General features: G+C 44.4%; 1 protein-coding gene and 1 pseudogene across 3 annotated transcripts in view; one reads left to right on the top strand and one right to left on the bottom strand.

Moving 5' to 3' along the window:
• Positions 1-3287: 3287 nt before the first annotated feature.
• Positions 3288-24416, top strand: part of FAM20B (FAM20B glycosaminoglycan xylosylkinase) — a 50327-nt gene continuing 29198 nt past the window's right edge. Inside the window, exons 1-2 of one of the 3 annotated variants that reach the window (XM_033200597.1) lie at positions 3288-3342; positions 21488-21997. In XM_033200597.1, coding sequence (XP_033056488.1) covers positions 21621-21997 — 377 coding nt within the window. In that variant the 5' untranslated portion in view covers positions 3288-3342; positions 21488-21620. Of the gene's footprint in view, positions 3343-3520; positions 3579-18226; positions 19979-21487; positions 21998-24416 lie in introns of those variants that run through there. The other 2 variants (XM_033200596.1, XM_033200598.1) reach the window with 2 other exon arrangements.
• Positions 14773-15263, bottom strand: LOC117076760 (annotated as a pseudogene).

A 24416-nucleotide genomic window follows, 5' to 3' on the forward strand; every position in this document is an offset into this window, starting at 1 on the left:
ATATCCTCCTTCTAACTTGGGATTGCTGGACTGTTATTGGAGTCCTAGGGCTTGACACATTGGCAGAGACTTGGAAATTCTGAAACAGTTTAAGGAAAATGCTTACAATGATGAAGGGACCAAGAAATAAGTCTCTGGGGCTCAATTCCCCGCTCTGCAGTACCTGTTCTCAAACTTTCCTTTCAAGCATTGCATGGCTACCATGGGCCATGTGCCGTGTTAGTGTTACAGAAGACGCAGATGTAAATACAACCTGGGGAACGAGCTCAGACAGATCCCCAAAGACTTCAATACACCCCACCGCAAGACAGTTACAAATAAAGTGCTGGGTCTCAGAAGCCAAGGAAAGCCTGTGCAATTGGGCAGGCTATGAAAGGCTTCATGAACAGGAAGCACTGAAAGCTGTATAACATTTTTACAGGTGGGAGTGAGGTGGATTTCCTGGAGGAAGAATCAATGTGATCACAACGATAAGGGCAGGGAAAGGCGAGCAAGTGAGCCCCTTAGAGTGGAGCATAAGGAATTAGCAGAAAATGGGCCTGAAAAGGTGACTATGGCAGTAAATGCCAAGCACAGGTGTTCCTATTGAATTCTGCAGGCCACAGACAAGCCTCTGTGGGTTCCACACTGAGGCTAATTCCAAGATTGGGGTTCCACATTGGGGCTAATATCCTTCCTTCTGCTAAGGATGCCTACCACCCTTGGCTGGAGGGGGACAGCCAAATTCCTGCTCTGGTTTTAACTCAATAAGCTTCAACACATCAATGTGGAGAAGGTACTTTGTATGAGGCACTCTACAAGTGGGAATAAAAATGAAATAGCGTATGTCTTTAAAAATCCTTGCAGTTTGGGAACAAGGAAGAAAGATGAAGAGGAGATTAGATAAAGACACGTAGAACCATACATCGTATGAGTGGTAAAAGGACAACACAGGAGTTTTGACAAAGTGCTCAGACCTCCTTAATTGGGGTTCCTGCCAGCTTCTCAAGAATGGGAACCAGGCTTTCTTCATCTTTGCATGGTCTGGTAACTCAGTGCCTGGCACTTGGTAGACATTCATTAAATGAATGAATGTATGCATCAGCGAATTAATGAATAAACAAACAAATGAACAATTCTCCTGTCATGCATATCTGCTGAAGATGGCAGCTGTTAAGTTCACAGAGCACTGCCTAACTTTGGTTCATATTATTCCTCTCTTCTCCTACCCATATTTTGCTCACCTCAATATCAGCCCACACTGTTTTCCTGGACTGTGATTCTTTCAGTGATCACAGAGTCTGTGCTGCATAATTTAAGTGTCCCTATTCCTTGCAGCTGCTTCCTGTGTGCTAGTCATGTAAACGCCCTTCTTAAGTGATTGCATCCCTCACAATACTTAGAATATATTGACTGTTGATTGGTTGGAAAATAACCCAATACAGGGGGGAGGGGGCAGAAACTGACATCGTGGAGTGTCAGGCACCGTGCTGGTGCTATGCATACACTCAAGAGGGGTCTGGGTAATGCAGCACGGAGAAGGGAAAACTTGGGTGCAGAACAATTTTGTCGTCTGAAAGCCTTTCACAGAGAGGCCCTGAACCCATGGCTCTCCTTCTCCAAGGACAGAAAAGGAGGAAGTGTATCTGTTCTGCAGTATGTGGGATGGATAGATGGATGCGAAATTAAGCACTGAAGTGGGTTGCTTGGAGAGGCAATGACTGCCCCCTGCCCCACCTGAAAATCCTTAAAGACAGACGGGATCATCCGCCCAGGGAGCTGAGGCTGCAGGATAAGCTGGCCTTTTCCTGAACAGTGACAGTTGGAGCGTTCACCCTCACTGTCCTTGTCAGAGTTACAGGCAAGAAAGGAGAATCCTTTTGAGTAAAGTGTCTTAAAGGAACTGTTGATTTACCCTTTTGTTTTATGATCTCCTGATGTAGTGAGCAAGGTTCAGGGATATTAGCCAACTGCAGGCAGACCGATCTTCCTGTGCAGAGAAATAAGGTAGATTCTCATTATCACCCAGCTCATTTTCCCAAGAATTATATATTCCCTGGCCAGAAAACGACCTCTAAACCTCCAAACCTTTTCAACTACACGCAGCAAAAGGCTGATACAAAGCCTTCTGCATTTGACTGTACGCCCCCTGCAGAGACTGATACTGCCTCCCTAACTACATTGTCTGGAGCGGGTGTCAAGCCCAATTATTTCTCCAGGATCTCCTGATAGTAAATGCTCAGTAAATACACAGATGAATAACAGCTAATCCTACACAACAATCTTAGAGTACTTTCCCCTCACATTTCCTAACTTAATCCTCACAATAACCCTGTGGAGTTATTAACTCCCATTTTCCAGTTAAGGAAACTGATGCTCAGCAAAGTTAACTGGCACATCCAATATCATACAGCCAGTAAGAAAGAATTCTGTTCAGTACACCTTACTGATTAAATGAACTATGTGGCCTGAAGAAAAAGTGTCTGACGCTCAGTTTTTCCCCCTCACGCATCTTATTCCATGGAGTAATCTACATTATATTTCAGGGTCAGTCACACTAAGTTTGCGCTTTAGTACATGGTGAATAAATGGATGGATACAGTGGCGCTCTGTATAAAGTCAGCGGAAAGCAAACAAATGGGAGAATCTTTCATTCACACCATTTATCCGCGCCCACTGGGTGCACTGCGGTCGGGCATTGGCGACCGAGGGGCGACTAACCTGCCCTCATGGGGCTTACGGTCCTTAGCAAAAGACAGATGTAAAACAACTAATATTACAGTAAATGAATCATAATTTTGTGAGATGCTCCTGAAAGTATGTAGCAGGACGCTCTACTCTGGTCCGAAGGAAGAGCCATTTGCACTCAGTGGGAAGGCTAGCCTTTTTCTGGGCAAAAGAGGCGGGGGATACATTTAGATAGGCAGAAGCTCCAAGCAGAAGTCAAGGCAAATTGAAAAGGCAACAGGAGGAGGGAAAATGCTTCTCACAAACAAAAGTTGACCTAGGGGACCGCAACTCTCCAGTCCTGCTGCCTGGCTGCCTACCTACCCAAGAAAAGCAGGAAAGAAAAAGCGAAGATGGGGTGAGGGGATAGAGGACAAATAAAGAAAAAGAAAAAAGAGCGAAGGAAGTGAGAAGCGAGAGGCCAGTTTATGTAAGCGGGCAGGCCGGCGCGGCCAAGAGGTGTAGAGACCGGCACCGGCGCCGGCGCCGAGGGAGTTAAGCGGACTGGCCCGGTACGGAAGAGGTTAACGGGGGCCGTCCGGAGCGGGTCCGGTAGGGGCCGCCTACTGGGGCGGGGGCGGGGCCGCGCCGAGCTAGCGCTGGGATTGGCCGCGGGGCAGGCGTTACGCTAGGACGGTACCAACAGTCGGGGGCCGCGGAGGCGGGGGGTGGGTGTGGGACTGCCGCTCTGCGCGGGGAGAGGTGGCCTGGGAATGGCCGGGCCGGGGGTGGGCGGGAGCCGCAGTGGCGGCGACGGCTGGGGGCGGTGAGCGCGGCGTGGGGCTGCCCCTCCCCGGAGGCGGCGGGGGCGGCCGGGGCCGCGCCGCACCGCACCGCGCGGGCGGCCATGGAGCGAGCTTAGGGCCCGACAGGTGAGTGGCGTGGGGGCGGGGGAGGGCGCGCGACCCCCGCCCCCGGCGCGGCGGGCGGGAAAAGGCGGACCAGCACGCGGGCGGGGCGCGGTGCGTGGCGCGCGCTAGGCTGGGGCCGCCTGGGGGCGGGGCGCCTCCCTGAGGGGCCGGGCACCGGTGCCCTGAGCCGTCCCCAAGTGGCCGCGGGCGGGTCCCGGGCGAGGGCCCGAGGCTTCCTGGGAGACCCGCTCGGGCCGCGCGTCGCTGCCTGCGGTCGCGGCTGAAGGGACGCGGCCTCGGCCGCCACCTCCCTGGCCCACCTGAGGCGTGGGCCCCACCTGGGGCCGCCTCAGGCTGCCAGGGGTCCTTCTAGTGACCGTCTCTCGTCCCCTTGCGTGGTCCCCAGAGGCAGTTGGCCCCGGTGCCCCTCTTGTGTTTCCCGGAGCGCCCGTTGCGACAGCCCAGGGAGCGTGCCCTCGCGGGGTCTTTGCTGGGCCCTCCTCGTGGCTGAGAAGCGCGAGTGACCTGCAGGCCGGAGGCGGGAGGCGGGGCAACCATACCCGAGGCCCGCGGTCTCTTGGGGTCGTGCGCCGGGCGCTCGTAGAAGGGCACAACTTAAGGAATGCTATGTGAGCCCTCAGTGGGCTGCGCTTGAGATTTCATTTCCGGGTGTGACGGCCCCGCGATTAAGAGCGGACCGATACGTTGCCCTTAATGATGAATGTGAATAGTTGTCGAGCTGCGTCCTTGATTGTGGGTTCTGATAAGAGATTCATTCTAATCTGACTTCTGTTAACCTGCCAGTCTCCGGATAGGAAGAGAAGGGGTAGAAGGATGAATTGGAGGGAAAGTAGGGGTAACAGGGCTTGGTTAGTCTTTATGGAATTATTAGTCCTTTTAAAGGCCATACCATCATTGGGATGGATAAGGAGTTTCTAATTTGGGAAAATGAGAGTTGCTTGGTATTGCGACTTGGGTCTAGTGCCAGATATCAGCATCTTCCCCACCCAGCCAGCTTCCCTCTGGAGGTTTGATTTCTCACTTGGAAGGGAAGTAGGAATGTGGGTTTTTTTAGCCTTTAGCCTTTAAATTGTAGTACTTTATAAATCTATAATCTGGTACAAGTTAAGATTGCCATTTATTAGCCACGCCTATCCTTCTTGCATTGTAAATTCTTGCATAAATTTCACTGGCGTTGATTTCTAAAAATCTGGTTAGAGATATCAGTGTGCTTATGTATTACACACATTTGAGTTTATGCAGGATCTTTGAGCTAAGCTTAGAGCAGTTCCTCAAATAGGATTTGTTATCACGACTGTCTTTGAGAAACTGAGGTACAAATGGTGAAGATGCTAAATTATTTGCCCAGACTCATAGCCAATCTCAGGGAGATTTAAAATCAATGTTTTCTATTAATAAGTTTGCAAAGATGTTGGACTTTGGCCTCTAGAACCGTACCATGGAATCAGTCAGCAGGAGTCCCTTTCCCATTTTGAAATTGCTTATCAAAGGAGAATAAAAAGGCACACACAAGTATAATAATTCAGACTCTCAGCCTCACTGATGATAAAGTACAGTGATAAATATGGATACAGGTTAAAGATGATCAAGACATCTTGGAGTTCACAGCATTTCTTTTCTGGCTGGTGAAAATGTGACATTGGTACGCTCTATTCGTTTCTCTAGAACTAGCAGAACAATAGCTATGTTTTTCCCAGCACTTTGGGAGGCCGAGGCGGGCGGATCACGAGGTCAGGAGATCGAGACCATCCTGGCTAACACGGTGAAACCCCGTCTCTACTAAAAAATACAAAAAACTAGCCGGGCGAGGTGGCGGGCGCCTGTAGTCCCAGCTACTCGGGAGGCTGAGGCAGGAGAATGGCGTGAACCCGGGAGGCGGAGCTTGCAGTGAGCTGAGATCCGGCCACTGCACTCCAGCCTGGGTGACAGAGCGAGACTCCGTCTCAAAAAAAAAAAAAAAAAACAAAACAAAAAAAAAAAACAATAGCTATGTTTTGGTGAATTAATGGAAACTAGAAAACACATGCCCAGCTTTTCTTTTTGGTTCTTAAGATTAGAGAAAAATCACTGTTTCTATCATCTTTATTTTTATGATCTTTTATATCATGGGATTATTTTATGTTAAATTGATAATTCCTTGACTTTTAGTTCATTCTCTTGATTTCCATTTGTAGATTCCAGCCCTTTCACACAGCCTTAAAGTTTCTGCTGCTTATCTCTTCTGAATTTTAAATTCCTAAATGAAATTTTCTGTTCCTTTACTTTCAGGGCAGACTTCAGCTTCCTACACTTTGTGTGTCTATCATTTCATTGGTGTAAAACCCTAAAGTCATTTCATTGGTGTAAAACCCTAAAGGCAGATACTTCTATTAATGCAAAAACACTGGCTATCAATCCAACTGTCCAATTAGCCTAGCCAGAACAGACTGCAGGAGCAAGGTTGTGAAGCTGCACCTGACTGGAACCTGCACAGGCTACTCCCAGGCTGCAGGTGCCTTAGAACACCATACAATCACAGAAGCAAAGAACACACCTCTACAGCATATTTTGAACAGTGATCTGAAACACATTTTCTAGGCTTTTCTTCTTTTGACAAAAAGAGGAACTAAACATTTAGTATGTACATTAGAATATTTCCCCTTCCCTCATACTGTTTTCCATTTATTCATTCAACTGACAAATATTTATTGTACACTTTCTACATACAGGCACTGTCAGGTGCAGAGAGAAAAATACACAGATACACAGATTACTGTAACAATTACAACCAACTGTAGGGCCTCATTGTAACTGCTCCCCATCCCAATCCACAAAACCACCTGGCACTTAGTCCCAGAAGGACCTGACATTCAGATTCACAAGACAGTCTCCCTTTTTTTTTTTTTTTTGGTTGTTTCTTGTGACGGAGTCTCGTTCTGTCACCAGGCTGGAGTGCAGTGATGCAATCTTGGCTCACTGCAACCTCTGCCTCCTGGGTTCAAGCGATTCTCCTGCCTCAGCCTCCTGAGTAGCTGGGACTACAGGCGTGCACCACCACGCACAGCTAATTTTTGTATTTTTAGTAGAGACGGGGTTTCACCATGTTGGCCAGGATGGTCTCAATCTCTTGACCATGATCCGCCTGCCTTGGCCTCTCAAAGTGCTGGGATTACAGGTGTGAACCACTGCGCCGGACCAATTAATTGACTTTTTGTGTATTCTTACAGAATACAAAGAATGCCCTCCTGCTTCAGTTATGAGATTGTGGCAATCACCAAGAGACAACCTTTAGTTTAGGGTTTCATGCCAGTGAAATGATAGACACATAAAGTGTAGGAAACTGAAGTCTGCCCTGAAAGTAAAGGAACAGAAAATTTCATTTAGGAATTTAAAATTCAGAAGAGATAAGAAGCAGAAACTTTTAAGGTTGTGTGAAAGGGCTGGAATCTACAAATGGAAATCAAGAGAATGAGCTAAAAGTCAAGGAATTATCAATTTAACATAAAATAATTCCATGATATAAAAGATTATAAAATAAAAGCTAACCACAGAGGTTGTCTCTTGGTGATTGCCACAATCTCATAACAGAAGCAGGAGGGCATTCTTCGTATTCTGTAAGAATACATAAAAAGACAGTTGGTAGGGTGCGGTGGCTCACACCTGTAATCCCAGCACTTTGGGAGGCCAAGGCAGGCGGATCGTGGTCAAGAGATCGAGACCATCCTGGCCAACATGGTGAAACCTCGTCTCTACTAAAAATACAAAAATTAGCTGTGCTTGGTGGTGCACGCCTGTAGTCCCAGCTACTCAGGAGGCTGAGGCAGGAGAATCGCTTGAACCCAGGAGGCAGAGGTTGCAGTGAGCCAAGATTGCATCACTGCACTCCAGCCTGGTGACAGAACGAGACTCCATTTCAAAATACAACCAAAAAAAAAAAAAAAAAGAGAGACTGTCTTGTGAATCTGAATGTCAGGTCCTTCTGGGACTAAGTGCCAGGTGGTTTTGTGGATTGAGATGGGGAGCACAGTTACAATGAGGCCCTACAGTTGGTTGTAATTGTTAACAGTAATCTGTGTATCTGTGTATTTTTCTCTCTGCACCTGACAGTGCCTGTATGTAGAAGGTGTACAATAAATATTTGTCAGTTGAATGAATAAATGGAAAACAGTATGAGGGAAGGGGAAATATTCTAATGTACATACTAAATTGTTTAGTTCCTCTTTTTGTCAAAAGAAGAAAAGCCTAGAAAATGTGTTTCAGATCACTGTTCAAAATATGCTGTAGAGGTGTGTTCTTTGCTTCTGTGATTGTATGGTGTTCTAAGGCACCTGCAGCCTGGGAGTAGCCTGTGCAGGTTCCAGTCAGGTGCAGCTTCACAACCTTGCTCCTGCAGTCTGTTCTGGCTAGGCTAATTGGACAGTTGGATTGATAGCCAGTGTTTTTGCATTAATAGAAGAACTTAGAGCTCTTGGTAACGGGCATGCCAATAACATTGACCTGACTGCCCTTGTCCCTTATTTTGAAGGTGGAAGAGGGGGAGTTTTCCCTTCTTAGAGTACTTCTCCAGCAGTTCCTTCTTCTACACCTACATATATCTTCCTGTTTTCCTTCAGCTGTCACTGTAACCCCAAGTACTAATGAATTCATTAACATAGGCCTGGGCTGCAGAACAGAAGCTTACTTTGCTATTGGAACCAGCTTCTGACTAACTTATAATGTCAACATGACTGCTCAAGCTGCGTAGAAGAGAACATAATGCGAAGATCTCACTTCTGATTTGGTCTTTCTTATCAAAAACAAGAGAAGAAATGCCTATCTCCGATGGAAAGAATCAAGGGGGTACATCTGTCATCCCAGTATGAGATAAGAAAAATGTAAGCTGATGCAGAAAAGAGACCTTGAACTTTGATATGTGTTTAAGGTCTGTACTTTCTGGCAAGATAACCCCTTTAGAGAAGAGGGTGCTAACTTGGGCATGTTATAAAGGCAGGTCAAGGAATATGAAATTATGAATGTGTAAAGAGGACAGAACCAAGTACAGAGGGAGGCAGTGAAGTCTATCATTCCATGCTCTCAAATGTTAACTTTCTGCTTTATATACATGGCAGTGCCTCATTTACCTAATGTTGTTGGGAAATAAGGTATTATATACGAAACTTTTTTTTAGTTATACCTTTTGTGGAAAAATTTTTACGATGTATTATATGCTTTGGTTATTGTTACTAGCAGACTGGCAGTAGTTGAGTGAGGCTCTGAGATGATTTAAAAATGTAGGTTGTCCTCTCTGCTTTTTGAATTATTGAATCTACTTGAGTTGGATTCAATTGTCAGTCTGTCTTCTTTCGGTGGTGGAAAGCTGCTCTTTTGCTACTGTTAGTATCCCTGCTGCCCTCTTTTAAATTTGCAGCTTCTTATCTGTGGAGTAGGAGCTTCCTGACATTGAATGTAAAGCAGCTAAATAGGCTTAGTTATGTTCAGCCTGGTCTTCTCCGAGTATTAGGGTATGAACTTTGTAACCACTGTTTTTGTTGCCCAGAGACCTTTTTTGTTTGTTTCTTATCGTTGGTATAGATTGTGAACTTGTGCTCTGTATAGGTGCATTTATGTTCCTGTAGTTCTTTCTGTAGGAAAAAACCAAAATAATATGAAAGTACTTACTCGTGTGGATTCTTGTTTTGGAAAGCACTGCCAAGAATACTTGAAGATCTGATTTCAGCCCTGTCTTGTATCATCCTTGGGCAGTGTGTTAGACAGCCTCCTTTCTTCCTTTTAGTCTTTTCAAATTGTCTTTACTCTCAACCCCAGCCAATACTAGAAACCAGGTTGGCAGTAGTGGTGGCCTTGAAAGGTGGAAGCAGGATATACAGAAGGTGGCAACTTTAAATTGAGTGCATATAATTGGTATACATATTTGATGTTTCTGCATCTTTTATATACTGTATACCTGAATTCATTGTAGGACTTATTTCCCCATGTCTCTGAAAGAGGCAGTCTTTAAACCAGAGAGTTGTCAGTTTAGAAGAAATTCTTATAACCCTAAAGGTCTTTCTCCCTTGCCCTTCTCTCCTTTTATTCCACAAACACTTATCAGATACCTCTTACAGGCCCTGCACTATGCTAAGTTACTTGGAAGTACAAAGCATGAATAAAATCTATCCCATCCTCAACAAACTCACAGTATATTAGAAAAGACAGATGTGCCAAAAAAAAAAAAAAAAAGTGTGTGTGTATGTGTGTTCATCTTATAACAGAGGGATCATGCCTGGAGCCACCTAGCCATAATTTCAGCATAGATCTGTTTGAGGTTCTACTGTTTCTGAAAGTGATCTCCTGTGTGGGCTGTCAGCTTGACATACCATAGAATATAAGGCTAAAAATGCGAGGTCTATTGTTGTATAAAGTTTATGTGGTTTTCCAAGAACTGTAACGAATTGAACACTAAAGATGGAAAGCATATGAAAAGCTGAAGGAAAATTTATTTTATTTGTAATTCTGTATTTTAGCACTATGCAGGAATTACCTTCTATGATCTAGCCTTAAATGGTAGTTCTATACTGACAGTTGAGCTGTGAAATACCTGGAACTTGGAAAGTTTCATTATACCTGGTTTATTTAAAGGAAAATGCAAATTGTTACTCATTTCCACGTAGTGTCAAGATTACTGTGTGTGTGGGTTTTTTAGAACAGAACTTGCCAGCGGTATGAGCTAAAGTTTTTTTCTTTTCATTTTTCATGGAAGAGCGTTGCCCTAAATCAAGGTTTAAATGGGACAGGTTGCAGGGATTTATTTTTTTCAGTTCACTTATTGAAATTATTCAGTTATTGCCTATTTCATTTTTACTTTCACATCTAGCAAGAAAGACTACCTTAATGCTTCATTAATGCCTGGTGATGGTTTTAGTTGCCTTCCTTCAGAGGGAACTTGTTAGAGAATTTCACATAAGGGATTCTGAGTTTACAGATGTAAATAAATGTTTAAATGGAAGTGAAAACAGTAAGGAAAACTTGACACTTGGACCAATTTGGATTATGTGAGAAGTAGATTTTGTATATCTGTACTCTTAAATTACTCTTTTTTTTTTTTTTTTTTTTTTTTTTTTGAGACGGAGTCTCGCTGTGTCGCCCAGGCTGGAGTGCAGTGGCGCGATCTGGGCTCACTGCAAGCTCCGCCTCCCGGGTTCCCGCCATTCTCCCGCCTCAGCCTCCGAGTAGCTGGGACTACAGGCGCCCGCCACTGCGCCCGGCTAGTTTTTTGTATTTTTTAGTAGAGACGGGGTTTCACCGTGTTAGCCAGGAGGGTCTCGATCTCCTGACCTCGTGATCCGCCCGCCTCGGCCTCCCAAAGTGCTGGGATTACAGGCTTGAGCCACCGCGCCCGGCCTAAATTACTCTTAAGGCTTATCTTAAGGGCTTTAGCACATCAAAAGCTATCATCTTTAAAACACAGAACTAAATTTCCAAACTGAAAACAGTTGTGAAAGGCATTCTATTTTAGCCTTTTTTTGTGAAGTGGGAAAAGTTCATGCTTCCCATCTGTTTCAGTTACATTGAATGTGGTAGAACTGAACTTTGTAGAGAAGAGAAACAGGTTGGCCAAATTAGTGACAGCCTCCCAGTCTTCTGCTTTGCATGACACGCACTCTGAAGATATCTATTTGCATAGTCTTATCTAACCTCTCAAATTTAGGCAAGGATTTGGTTCAGAAATACAAGACTACTAATTACTACTAAACTCTTAGTAATGCCGTATGTGGATTTGGCCCCTCACTCTGTAACCAAGAAGACAACATTATGATGTATTGATTCCAATGAGGGTTTTCTTTGTCATTTTTCTCCTCTCAGGAGGTCATCTTTGGGTTTTGGTATGGTGATAATGACTAACAAGTGATCCAGGCACTAATCTTAGCACAATACATGTAGAGGTCTCAATCTTTTTTTTTTTTTTTGAGACAGGATCTTGCTCTGTTGCCCAGGCTGGAGTGCAGTGGCATGATCTTGGCTCACTGCAACCTCAGCCTCCGGAGTAGCTGGCTCATTCATTTTTAACAACCCTGTGAGTTAGGTAATAGTATTCTTGTTTCATTTTTTTTATATGCAGAAACTGAGACCCAGAGAGGTCAGAAGTTAAATCTCTTTCCCAAGACCCACATTAGGTGGTAAAGGAAGCATCCAGCATTCTGAATCCAGAGGACATGCTTTTAACCCCTCTGCTACAGAAAGCTTATATTTAAAATAAAAAGGTGAATTAAGAAGCTATTTCTTAAGTGGAGAATTAGCAGAGAAAGGAAGAAAAAATATCTGTAGATACTGATTAATGCTATTACTTGGTATTAGTTTTTATTTTTAGTTGAAGACCCTCATGTGAAGATGAAAGGAAGAATAGTGTGCTGTTGTGGCAGGCAGCAAAGCAGGAGTGGGCTGGTTTTCCCAGGGTACTCAGCATTTACTGAGATAATAAACACTTAATGCTGTTTAATATTGGAGGTTTTGACTTTCTGGACATCTTGACTGTCACACAATACTAAAAGATTTCTAAATGCTGTTAATTTTACTTATCACTGCCACTAACCGTCAGGAGAGACTACATTTATTTCTAGGGAACAGGGGATGTAAACTCGTAACGGCTAATAATAGTATGCACAGTACCCTACTCTCACTGCTAGTTAAAAATCAAAAGGACAGTATAGCAGACAGTCCACGGTAAAAGCGTGTGTGTGTCTAACCTTTTTTGCACTTAAAGATGTGATTTTTGCTATTTATGCTTTGGCTGAAATACAGAAGTTAGGCTTTTATAAACCGGACTTGTGTCGATGTGTGAATGTGTGAGGTTAGCCTTGATTGCTCTGCACTTTAAGTCTAACTAGGGCTCTGAAGTATGCAAGTGGATTTTAGTAAATGATCCAGTTGAGAATATATTTCTTCTTGTGGTGCCTTTAAAAGACGTTGTTGGCCGGGCACGGTGGCTCAAGCCTGTAATCCCAGCACTTTGGGAGGCCGAGACAGGCGGATCACGAGGTCAGGAGATCGAGACCACCCTGGCTAACACGGTGAAACCCCGTCTCTACTAAAAATACAAAAAACTAGCCGGGCGAGGTGGCGGGCGCCTGTAGTCCCAGCTACTCGGGAGGCTGAGGCAGGAGAGTGGCGTGAACCCGGGAGGCGGAGCTTGCAGTGAGCTGAGATCTGGCCACTGCACTCCAGCCTGGGTGACAGAGTGAGACTCTGTCTCAAAAAAAAAAAAAAAAAAAAAAGACATTGTTAATTATGTATCTTTCTAAATATATACAATGAAGACAGAAAAATGTAAATGACATACGACTTTATAACAAGTATATTGCTCCTCAGAAGCCATTAATAATCATTTACAAATATGACCTAACAATATATCAAACCAATTTTTATTTGTACTTAATGGTTAATTTAGTGATTACCCCCTCCCTAAGATAATTGTTTTTAGTCACATAATTTATTTCCCTATGTCTTCTCCCCTGGTATTTTTAGTATCCCCAAAAGGAGTTGATGGGGGCAGAAGAGATGTGAGAATGTTGGGTTTCACAAACTACCTCAAAATAATAGTAGCTTAAGACAATGATTTGTTCGTTCTCCTCCCCTCCCCTCCCCTCCCCTCTCCTCTCCTCTCTTTGACAGACTCTTGCTCTGTCACCAGGCTGGAGTGCAATGGCGTGATGTCAGTTCACTGCAACCTCCGCCTCCTGGGTTCAAGCAATTCTCCTGCCTCAGCCTCTCAAGTAGCTGGGGCTACAGGCGTGCGCCACCATGCCCGGCTCATTTTTTGTATTTTAGTGGAGATGGGGTTTCACCATGTTGGCCAGGCTGGTCTCAAACTCCTGACCTCAGGTGATCTGCCCACCTTGGCCTCCCAAAGTGCTGGGAGTACAGGTGTGAGTCACTGCACCTGGCCTGTTATTTCTTATAATTTTATGGGTCATCTGGTCTCACGTGTTTCTGCCCACATCATATAGGCTGGGGTCACAACAGTGAATGTATTCTGCGAGACCACAACTGGGACTGGAATGTCCTTGAAAGTGTCATCTTCATGTCTGGCACTTCAGCTGGGGTGACCAGGATAGCCAAGGGTTGGCTGGACCTCTCTCTCCATATAGATCACTTGTCATTTGGTAGTCTTAGCTTGAGCTTCTTTACATGGTAGCTAGATCCTGTGAAAGTGGAAGCTGCCAGATCTCTTAAGGCCAAGGCCCAGAATTGGCACGCAGTCACTTCCACAACATTCTATTGTCAAAGCAAGTTACAAAGCCAGCCCAGATTCACGGGGAGGAAAAACAGACTCCACCTCTCTCTCTGTCTCTCTCTCTCTCTCTTTTTTTTTTTTTTTTTTTTTTTTATAATAGAGACAGCATCTCGCTGTGTTACCCAGGCTGGTCTCAAATTCCTGGGCTCAAGCAGTCCTTCTGCCTCAGCCTCCCAAAGTGCTAGGATTACAGGTGTAAACCAACGTGTTTGGCCCTGACTCCACCTCTTGATACGAGAAATTGTTAGTGTCTGTCTTTGCAGACAGTCAACAAAAAACTCAAATTCAAGTCTTACCTCCTATACTCACCAAACCTTCAGAGTTTTACTGAAACCAACAATTACCAAAGGATTTTGTAAAGGATCCTTGTAGTTCCTACTCAGGATCAAGGGCAAAGAGATTGTGTGCATAAATATAATTCTATACCAGTTAAGAAATCCCACCCCTTTGCCTCAGAACTCCTTTGTTATTAGTCTTCTGCTTGAAACATTCTTACTGAACATTTCCCTTGTGGTGCTTTACATTTACAAGACATGTTACATTCTACTTAAATCATAACCTGATTTGATCCTTAAATTAGAAACACAAAAAGTGAAACTTACGTTTCCTTTTACCATAGCTTTCACTTTTAGTTGCTATGAGCAGAGATTGGTATTTATTTCTTCTCTATGACCTCAGAGGTAGTATTGTGAGCTTGTCACTTAATCAAAGGGCGATTCAAGGGGATACTTCTAATAAGGCTTGGAATCTCATTGGTGGCTTGTAGGACTCTCTAGTAAGGTAGTAAGTGTTAAGGCCAGGTGTTCTCATGTTCCTCAGCAGCCACATACATTGAGATTTATCACATGATCTGTAGACCCCCACACCAACATGCTTTTCTGTAAATGTTCCTCCACCGTCAGCCAGATTTTTTTAAAGCACAATTTCCATTTTATTTTTCTCCAGAGAATGGTCTGTCTTCAGTCTTTAAGGACTCAGCTCCTTACACAGGCTTTGGTGGGAGTTGTGGGGCAGAACCCACAGGTCTAAATCGGGGTTGGGGTGTTCGGTCCTTGTGGGCTTCATGAGATTGATTCCTGACTACTTTGCTATGAATTGCACAACTCAAACAGTAAAGTAGCTTCACAAACAGCTTGGGAAGCATATAGGCATCAAAGACGCTTCTTCAGAAATGTCCCTGACTGCTGTGGCCTCCACTGTATTTTAAATGATGAATTTCTTAATGGCCTTGTCCTTGGGTACACATCAGGCACAGTTCATGCAGCAAATAGGTTGCACGTGGCTGTGGCCCATTTTGACACGATCTTTGTTCCTTCTTTTCTTTGTCATTTTGGAGGCATGGACCAGAGAGGAGATTCTTAAAAGAAGACTTTACATTAAGACTTCACTTTTTTTCTGTGAAATCTATATCTCTTCTTAGAAAACAACTTCATAGTCTTAAGTTTGCCCTTATACAATATTTATCAAATGAGAAGGATGAGAGAGTGTGTGTGTGTGTAGGTAGAATGAAAGTGAATTAGCCAGCTGGGTGTGGTGGCTCACACCTGTAATCCCAGCACTTTGGGGGGCTGAGGTGGGCAGATCACTTGAGGTCAGGAATTCAAGACCAGCCTGCCCAACATGGCAAAACCCCGTCTCTACTAAAAATACAAAAATTAGCCGGGTGTGGTGGCTCACACCTGTAATCCCAGCCAGTTGGGAGGCTGAAGCAGGACAATTGCTTGAACCCAGGAAGTGGAGGTTGCAGTGAGCCGAGATAGCACCACTGCACTTTAGCCTGGGCGATAGAGCGAGACTCTGTCTCAAAATAAAAAAAGAAAGTAAATAAGTAAATTAGCCTCCGTAGCAAGCCGCATGTAGCTGATGGAGCTAAGGCTGAAACCAGGGTTCAGTAGGAAAATTCCTTATAAAGATCTACTTTCCAGAACTCCAGGTTGGGAGTTTATGCCAGCTTTTCATGTGAAAACTATTTACAGTTATGCCATTTGTACTGCCTTTTTTATATTTAACACTTTTAAAGTTATGTTATTACCTTGAGTTTATTTGTTCTTTGAGGTAGTTTCTGTTCTGCATAACAGAAACATTAAAATAAATGACCGTAATATAACTGGACATTGTTGCACTGTTTGAAGCATTTATCGGAGGAGCTGAGGGTGTGATATAGAGCAGGCACATTCTTCTGGGAATGTAAGTGAGGTTTTTGTGAATAGTTTGAATATACCCAGTGAATTTGCTTTTATTTCCTTAGTGTCTGAAATGGGGAATCTTTGGAAAAGTCCAGTTTGCAGAATATAGTATGCTCCTTGTCCCAAATTAAAAGGGAAGATTATATGCCATGGCAACCCTGTCTTGGATACTTTCTCCTCTCTCACATAGAAAAGAGTGAAGGGGATAATTCTAAGGAGCCAAAATTCTGAAAGGAGAATTAAGAACTATTACAATAAGCTATTATACAAGGCCAAATGTAGTTAAGTACTGGCCAAAAGGGAGGGAGAAGTGACTTTAAGAGTGTGAGGAGGGACCAAAAATTGTCTTAGAGATGGTCTTGGAGATAAGCCTTGAAAGGAGGCTTAGACTTTATCAGGAGGAGATTGAAAGAAAGGGTAAGAGAAGGAGGAATTTTGAGGGACTACAGTGTAAGGAATGACAGAAGCAAAGGGCACCTACACATCAAGAGGAGGACCACGGCATGTTCAGTTGATCCCTTGTGACTAAAGCTGAGAAGAGGAACGATGGGATTGATGACTAGATTGGAAGCTGTTTAGGATACAGCTTTAATGCCTTGCCAACGAATCTAGAATCAGAGGTCATTGAGTGATTTGAGAAATGATTTTGGCTGCATTATTTAGGCTGGATTGGAGAACCTGGAGGCTCAGGCATCAGTTCTTTCTGTGGTCCAAAGGAAGGTGATGAGCACTGAAGTTGGTGGCTATGGAAATAAGAGATGGTTGTAAAGAACAATGACAAATTGCACTGTTACTCATTCTACCAGAATGTGGTGACTATAATCACAAACATGAAAACTTGTTTAGCCTCTTTTATTTTAAGCTGCCCTCACTTAGACTCTGCAGAAGTAAATAGTGAAATAATACAATTGAACCCTTCAGTTCCCTTAATATAAGTCTTTCTTGCTTGCTTGCTTGATTTCTTTCTATTTATTTATTTATTTATTTATTTATTTATTTTGTGAGACAGAGCCTTGCTCTGTCGCCCAGGCAGGAGGGCAGTGGCACAGTCTCAGCTCACTGCAGCCTCTGCCTCCCGGGTTCAAGCGATTGTCTCCTGCCTCAGCCTCTTGAGTAGCTGGGATTACAGGTGCTCACCACCACACCCAGGTAATTTTTGTGTTGTCCAGGCTGGTCTTGAACTCCTGACCTTAGGTGATCCCCCCGCCTCGGCCTCCCAAAGTGTTGGGATTACAGGCATGAGGCACTGCCCCCAGCCCGTTCCCTTAATGTAAATTTCTAATCTGAGTGAGTGAATTGTTTGTGGCCCTGAGTTGATGAATGTGTTCTTCTGAGGCCTCTTCAAAAGGAGAATTTTTGAAATAAGTTTCAAAACTTAAAAGGACAAACTTGGATTGGGGAATTGGACTGTTTTTCTTATCTGAATTTTGGAGCTGTTAGAACTTCTTTTTTTTTTTTTTTTTTTTTTTTTTTTTTTTGAGGCAGTGTCTCGCTCTGTGGCCCGGACTGGAGTGTAGTGGCCGGATCTCAGCTCACTGCAAGCTCCGCCTCCCGGGTTTACGCCATTCTCCTGCCTCAGCCTCCCGAGTAGCTGGGACTACAGGCGCCCGCCACCTCGCCCGGCTACTTTTTGTATTTTTAGTAGAGACGGGGTTTCACCGTGTTAGCCAGGATGGTCTCGATCTCCTGACCTCGTGATCCGCCCGTCTCGGCCTCCCAAAGTGCTGGGATTACAGGCTTGAGCCACCGTGCCCGGCCAGAACTTCTTATTGCATTGATGATTAAAAACAAAACAAAAAAACCACAGCTCTAACGTTTGTGCAAAATGTTTGGATATATTTATATAGCATGAGGAGGAGGATTTTCTTCATTCTAAATGAATGAGCAATACCATTAAAAGTTTATGGGTTGGCCGGGCGCAGTGGCTCATGCCTGTAATCCCAGCACTTTGGGAGGCTGAGGCGGGCGGATCAATCACCTGAGGTCGGGAGTTCAAGACCAGCCTGATCAACATGGAGAAACCCTGTCTCTACTAAAAATACAAAATTAGCCAGGCGTGGTGGCGCATGCCTGTAATCCCAGCTACTTGGGAGGCTGAGGCAGGAGAATCACTTGAACCCAGGAGGCAGAGGTTGTGATGAGCCAAGATTGCACTATTGCATTCTAGCCTGGGCAACAAAAGTGAAACTCCATCTCAAAAGAAAAAAGAAAAAAAAAATTTATGGGTTAACTAGACTTTAGTCCTGAAGGATGTTCTGTAGAAAGTAAAAGCCTATTAAGCTGACCCCTTTGTGCCAGAATTGTATTGCATTTGTAGCTAGTTGCATCTGGAGGTGCTGAGGAAATGATTGTCAATACAACTAGGTTTCCATATTGCCTTTTATCTCTGCAACCCGAGAAATGTACTGTTGAACAAGTACTTGAAAAAGTTGTGTGGTTTAGGTTGCATTAAAACTAGCAAAAATCTCTGAAATCTTCTCTGCTTGCACTGCTGTTATCAGTAATCACAGGGAACTGTTTTACTGAGTTCCACACCAAACTTGATACCATCACAATTACATTTTAGATGCACTTGAATTGCCTTTGTTTCAGCTAATAGTGTTGTATACCCTGGGAGATGATGATGAAACAAAACAGGTGGCGGGGGATAATTGGAATTTGAAATTAACTCTCACTTTCTGCTTCCTTCATGAAATGAACAGAAAAGGAGTGGTTAATCACTGAGAATAAACTTCATTCCGCTGGCTCACTGCAAGGTGTTGCCTTTAGAATACATTGTTGCTCTGATGGGCTGCTTTTGATTATGTTTCCAGCTGTTATTAGGGGAGCAGTATCATGTTTAAGGGGGAGTGTCTCAGCCTGAATCATTTGCTCTATTTTTTTGTATTGGTTTTATTTTTTGGATTAATGGTTTGAGTTGTTAAATGAATTGGAGAGTGAAGCAACATCCTGTTATCTTCTTGTCATCTTTTTCTTACCTCAGTGCTGTGCTGTCTGTAGGCACAGAGCAGAGCAAGCCTGTCCATGTTTTTAAATGGCCTTATGGAGGAGAAAGCAACCTCTCAGGATGCAAATGAGATGGAATTGTATGTTCTTGACACCCTTGCAAAAATCTTGCATTTGGAGTCTTTTAACTTAAGAATTGCCCAGAGTGTGGTCAGCCCCATGCTAGAAGGAGCACTTCTTTATGTCTGTGACATGAATATCCTTGTTATATGCCTGACCATTCCAGATGTAGTAGTGTTGCTGTAGTACCAGGCTTTATTAGTTTTCTGGTTATATTCTGCTAATAGCTAGATGGTATGGGAATATTTTTTTCCCTTTACTTAATGTACCCAGTTTTGATTATCAATGGTTTGCAGGTATTTTAATTTTGAAAAATAATTGGTGAAGGACTAAGTAGAAATATGTGTCTGGGGTTGTATTTAAATACATGAGCAGCAGATATGACACGTCCAGGATCGCCGAGTACTTGGACTCAGAGACAGCTATTACTCTCCTCTGCACCCTCTGGCATTTTTAGGAATTGTTGTCTTACCAGAATGAGAATTGGAAAGTTACCAAATACTGGTGGTTTGGGATATGCAAAAATCCTTTATGGATTTTGAAAGTTAAAAAAAAAAGAGTTAAACAATTACGTATAGCTTGCTCTTTTGTTTTTGTTGTGTTTTTTTTCTCATTGTTTTGGTTATTAGGCATGTGTAGCCAACCTCATGGCTCCTAGATGGCTTACATTCCAATTAAAATAGAAATACTTGCTTTAAAATTTTCAGTATATGTGGTTCTTGCTTCTTAGTGTCACGGGATCCTTGGGGTGTCACTTTGCCAGTGAGAAACCTCTGTGGCCATGGCCGTGGCGCCTTCTGCCTGAGTAGTGCTCGTGCCCACTGGGCTCGTTCTACCCACTCAGTCTTGCAGGCTGTGCTCAGCTCGTACTATCAGCCTGGATCCCATACCTGCCAAGGGTAAGCCAGGTGCATAGCAGTGAGGGATATGTGGACAAGCTAGCCTGGGCTCTGGCCACTGCACACAGCCAGGCACTCTGGCTGCTGTGGTGGGGTAGGCAGCTCCAGGCATAAGCACAGCTGCCAGTTCTGTGTGAGGCTGCAGCTGGACCAGAGTATCACATGCAGCTTCTGCTGCGGGTGCCTGTGTCCGGACAAGGGGAACATGGGGGCATCCAGAAACTTGGAGACACCAGGAACCTCAGAACTCCAAAGAGGGCGTCACAGCCCTGGCTTGGGGAGACCCTAGGTCTGAGCTCCGCAAAGGGCCCCAGCTCTTCTCTCTTTCTGATTACCTACCACATGGTGAGCAGGGGGTGTGTTTCAGCCCTGTTTGCGTTACAGCTCTTTCAGTCCTGCCATTTGGTAGGCCCTGAGTTCTTGTCCCATGCCCAGAAAGAATGAGGTGTGCAGACAACTGGGGGCTGAGCAAGGTGGAGAGGAGCTTCATTGAGCAATAGAACAGCTCTCTGGAGACCCAAAGCCGGTAGCTCTTTCTGCAGCCATGTCGTTCTGATGAGTGTCTAGCTCTCAGTGGAGAGGAGACCCACAGTGGGTAGATCCCTTTTGCATGCAGGTTGTCCCGACATCTGTTTGAGTCTGGCTGAGTCCAGGGTTTTTATGAGCTCAGAAGAGAGGCAGTATGTGCTAATTGGCCCATGGGTGGCCATGGGTGGGCCCAGAAAAAGCACCATAAGTTCTCACTCTGGTCTGTGGACTCTTAACCAGAACTGACAGCCCAGCCCCCATGCCTCAGGCCGTCCCTGGCTTGAAGGTGGGGCTTTACTGGGAACCCACCCCTTTCCGCCCAGGAGCCTGCCTCCTGCCACCATTCATGGCATCCACAGTGCCCAGGCTGTTCATAGCAAGGGATGCCTGCAGGCCTACACTGAGCCATCCTCATTCCTTCCTTGGCCTCCCTCCCATGCTCATTGGTGCCCAAAGTCCAGAGTGGGCTGAGATAGCAGGGGCCTGGAGTATCAGCACTGCCCCAACCACATGTACACCTGGCCAGGTCACAACATCACCTGGGCTAGGCCACAATTTTGCTCCACCCCAGAGTGGGTGCTGGGAGTGGGGAGAGGCCAGGCAGCAGGAGTGGCATTTCTGAGCCTGTGCAGAAATGCACCCAGCTGCAGCTGCACCCAGGAGCATGGGGCCCCTGCTCCAACAACTTGGAAGAGGGCAGGGCTCCCGCCTGTTCCCAGCTCCTGCCAGCTCCATGGAGTGTGCAGCCCTGGCCATGCCTCTCCCAGTGCAGCTGGCTTCTTTGCAGCAGCTGCTCCAGATGGGCCGCTGCTGCCATCTTTAGGTCCCTCTCCAGACTAGTTAATTTTAAATTATTGAACCTTCTGGAGCTCAAGATTAGCAAGCCTAAAAGGGTGAGTCATGTATTAGAGGCTTGCAAAAGATTCAGTGGTGGAAGGACAGAATTTTTGATCAAATTTTGCTTTGTACTTGGGCTTGCAGGAACTGTGGAAGGTGGATCAGTGAAGAAATGGACCAATGTGTATAATCATGGAATCTTCTTGCTAACCATCACCACCAGCTCTCTTTAATAAGTGAGCAAGAGTGGGTCAGGGGAGAAGGAAAAGAGGTCAACATGAAGCTAAAGCAGCGAGTCGTGCTGTTAGCAATTCTCCTTGTCATTTTTATCTTCACCAAAGTTTTCCTGATTGACAACTTAGATACATCAGCTGCCAACCGGGAGGACCAGAGGGCCTTTCACCGAATGATGACTGGCTTGCGGGTGGAGCTGGCACCCAAGCTGGACCATACCTTGCAGTCTCCCTGGGAGATTGCAGCCCAGTGGGTGGTTCCCCGGGAAGTGTATCCTGAAGAGACACCAGAGCTGGGGGCAATCATGCATGCCATGGCCACCAAGAAAATCATTAAAGCTGATGTGGGCTATAAAGGGACACAGCTGAAAGCCTTACTGATACTTGAAGGAGGACAGAAAGTTGTTTTCAAACCTAAGCGGTAAGTTTTCATCTGGGAAGCTGCATGTGCTAGTTGGTTGATTGATTTAACTTGGGATTTATATAAGATTTGTTTTATCATCTTCTCTTGGAAGTCTCTTCAGTAAAATAAGAGGGGTAGACTAGATCTCTAAAGTCTTTTCTAGCACTTAACATGAATCTACGTTTATAGTATCATACAGAATAGTTTTCCTGCCCTAAAAATCCTCTGTGTCCTACCTACTCTTTTTTCCCTCTCTGCACCAGAACACCTGGTAACCCACTGGTCTTTTTACTGTCTCCATAGTTTTGCCTTTTCCTGAATGTCATATAGTTGCAATCACAGTATGTAAGCCCTTTCACATTGGCTTCTTTCACTTAGTAAAGTGCATTTAGGTTTTTACATTTTTTTTTTTGTGGCATGATAGTTCATTTGTTTTTATCACTGAATAATATTCCATTGTCTAGATGTGCCACAGCTTAATTATCCATTCACTTACTGAACAACATCTTGGTTGCTTCCAAGTTTGGGGCAATTGTGAATTAAGCTGCTATAAACATCCGTGTGCAGGTTTTTGTGTGGACATAAATTTTCAACTCATTTGGATAGATACCAGAAGCATAATTGCTGGACCACATGGTAAGAGTACGTTTCATTTTGTAAAAAGCTGCTAAACTATCTTCCAAAGTAGCTATACCATTTTGTGTTTCTACCAGCAATGCATGAGCGTTCCTGTTGCTCCACATCCTCACCAGGGTTTGGTGTCAGTGTTTCAGATCACAGCTATCCTATACATCTGTCATTGTTTCTTTCACCTGTTTTAAGTAAAGAATCGGGCCATTTTAGTTACCTTAGTAACTAACTACGTATGTTGTTCGTAATCCCTTTGGACTTCCTAGGGCTCTACAGAGATACTTTGTGTGACAATTCTGTGATATAATTATTTTTATTTATTTATTTCTCTACACAAGACAGCTTGGAGGGTATAATTTTCTAAAAACGTTTTCTGAGTGTATGAATCTGAATTAGGTTAACATCATGATGGTGATTTGTATTCTTTTGCCAGGAGTTAGTTACCAATGAATATTCCCAAAGTTTGTAATGTCTGAAATCTTTTGTGTACTAAACATTATTTTAATTCCTCAGTAGAACTTTTGAAAAAATTATAACATGACTTTAGATTTCTTTCTGGAGTGGCAGAAGAAATGTAGGGAAAAGATGTACAAAGTTCAACTCCCTTTCTTACCCAACTATTAGTAAATAAAAGGCAGTCAGAGCATGAATGTATAGGGAGCCCAGAAATGGAAGGGATCACTATTGATCTGGAACTGGGAAATATATGTCAGTGATGTGGAAATTAGGAAAGTTAAAACATGTGGTAGACTTTCAGAGAATAAAAATTTGATTGGGGCTGGGCTTGGTGGCTCATGCCTCTAATCCCAGCACTTTGGGAGGCTGAGGTGGGTGGATCACTTGAGCCTGGGCAACGTAATGAGACTCCATCTCTATAAAAAATAAAAAATTAGCCGGGCGTGGTGGTGTGCACCTGTAGTCTCAGCTACTTGGAAGGCCGAGGTGGGAAGCGGGGAAGATTGCTTGAGTACGAGAGTTTGAGGCCGCAACAAGCCATGCTCATGCCACGGCCCTCCAGCCTGGGTGACAGAGTGAGGCCCTGTCTCAAAAAAAAAGTGGTTATGTGGGCCTGGGATCTAATTTCTGTTTAACACACACTATTTGCCAGGGATTACACTAAGTACTTTTGTATCTGTTAATCCTTTAAACCCTTATAGGAAGGTTTAACCTTTGTGTACAGTTTCAGTTATTTCCAGAATGAGAAACTGAGGTTTAGAGAGTGTAACGAACTTGACAAGGTCGGCCGGGCGCGGTGGCTCAAGCCTGTAATCCCAGCACTTTGGGAGGCCGAGACGGGCGGATCACGAGGTCAGGAGATCGAGACCATCCTGGCTAACACGGTGAAACCCCGTCTCTACTAAAAAATGCAAAAAACTAGCCGGGTGAGGTGGCGGGCGCCTGTAGTCCCAGCTACTTGGGAGGCTGAGGCAGGAGAATGGCGTGAACCCGGGAGGCGGAGCTTGCAGTGAGCTGAGATCCGGCCACTGTACTCCAGCCTGGGCGACAGAGCGAGACTCCGTCTCAAAAAAAAAAAAAAAAAAAAAAAAAAAAACTTGACAAGGTCATCTCACATTAATCAGTGGTATGGAAGTTTGAACCCAGATTTGTTAGCGTTGTAAGCAGCTTGTATTCTGCCACACACATGGAATTCTCTTAAGTTTGTTTCCCATAAGTGATGATGTGGAGCACCCATCATCAAAAATCGCATTTAGCTTTGAAGTATGGTCTTTGACTTCTTGGCCTGAGAGATTAGCAGCATAAACAGAGTGATGGAAAAAGGCAAACTAAAGACAAAAATAAAATTTGT

This window comes from Trachypithecus francoisi, unplaced genomic scaffold (genome assembly GCF_009764315.1).
Source record: "Trachypithecus francoisi isolate TF-2019V2 unplaced genomic scaffold, Tfra_2.0 Lachesis_group5, whole genome shotgun sequence".
Taxonomy (NCBI): Eukaryota; Metazoa; Chordata; class Mammalia; order Primates; family Cercopithecidae; genus Trachypithecus; species Trachypithecus francoisi.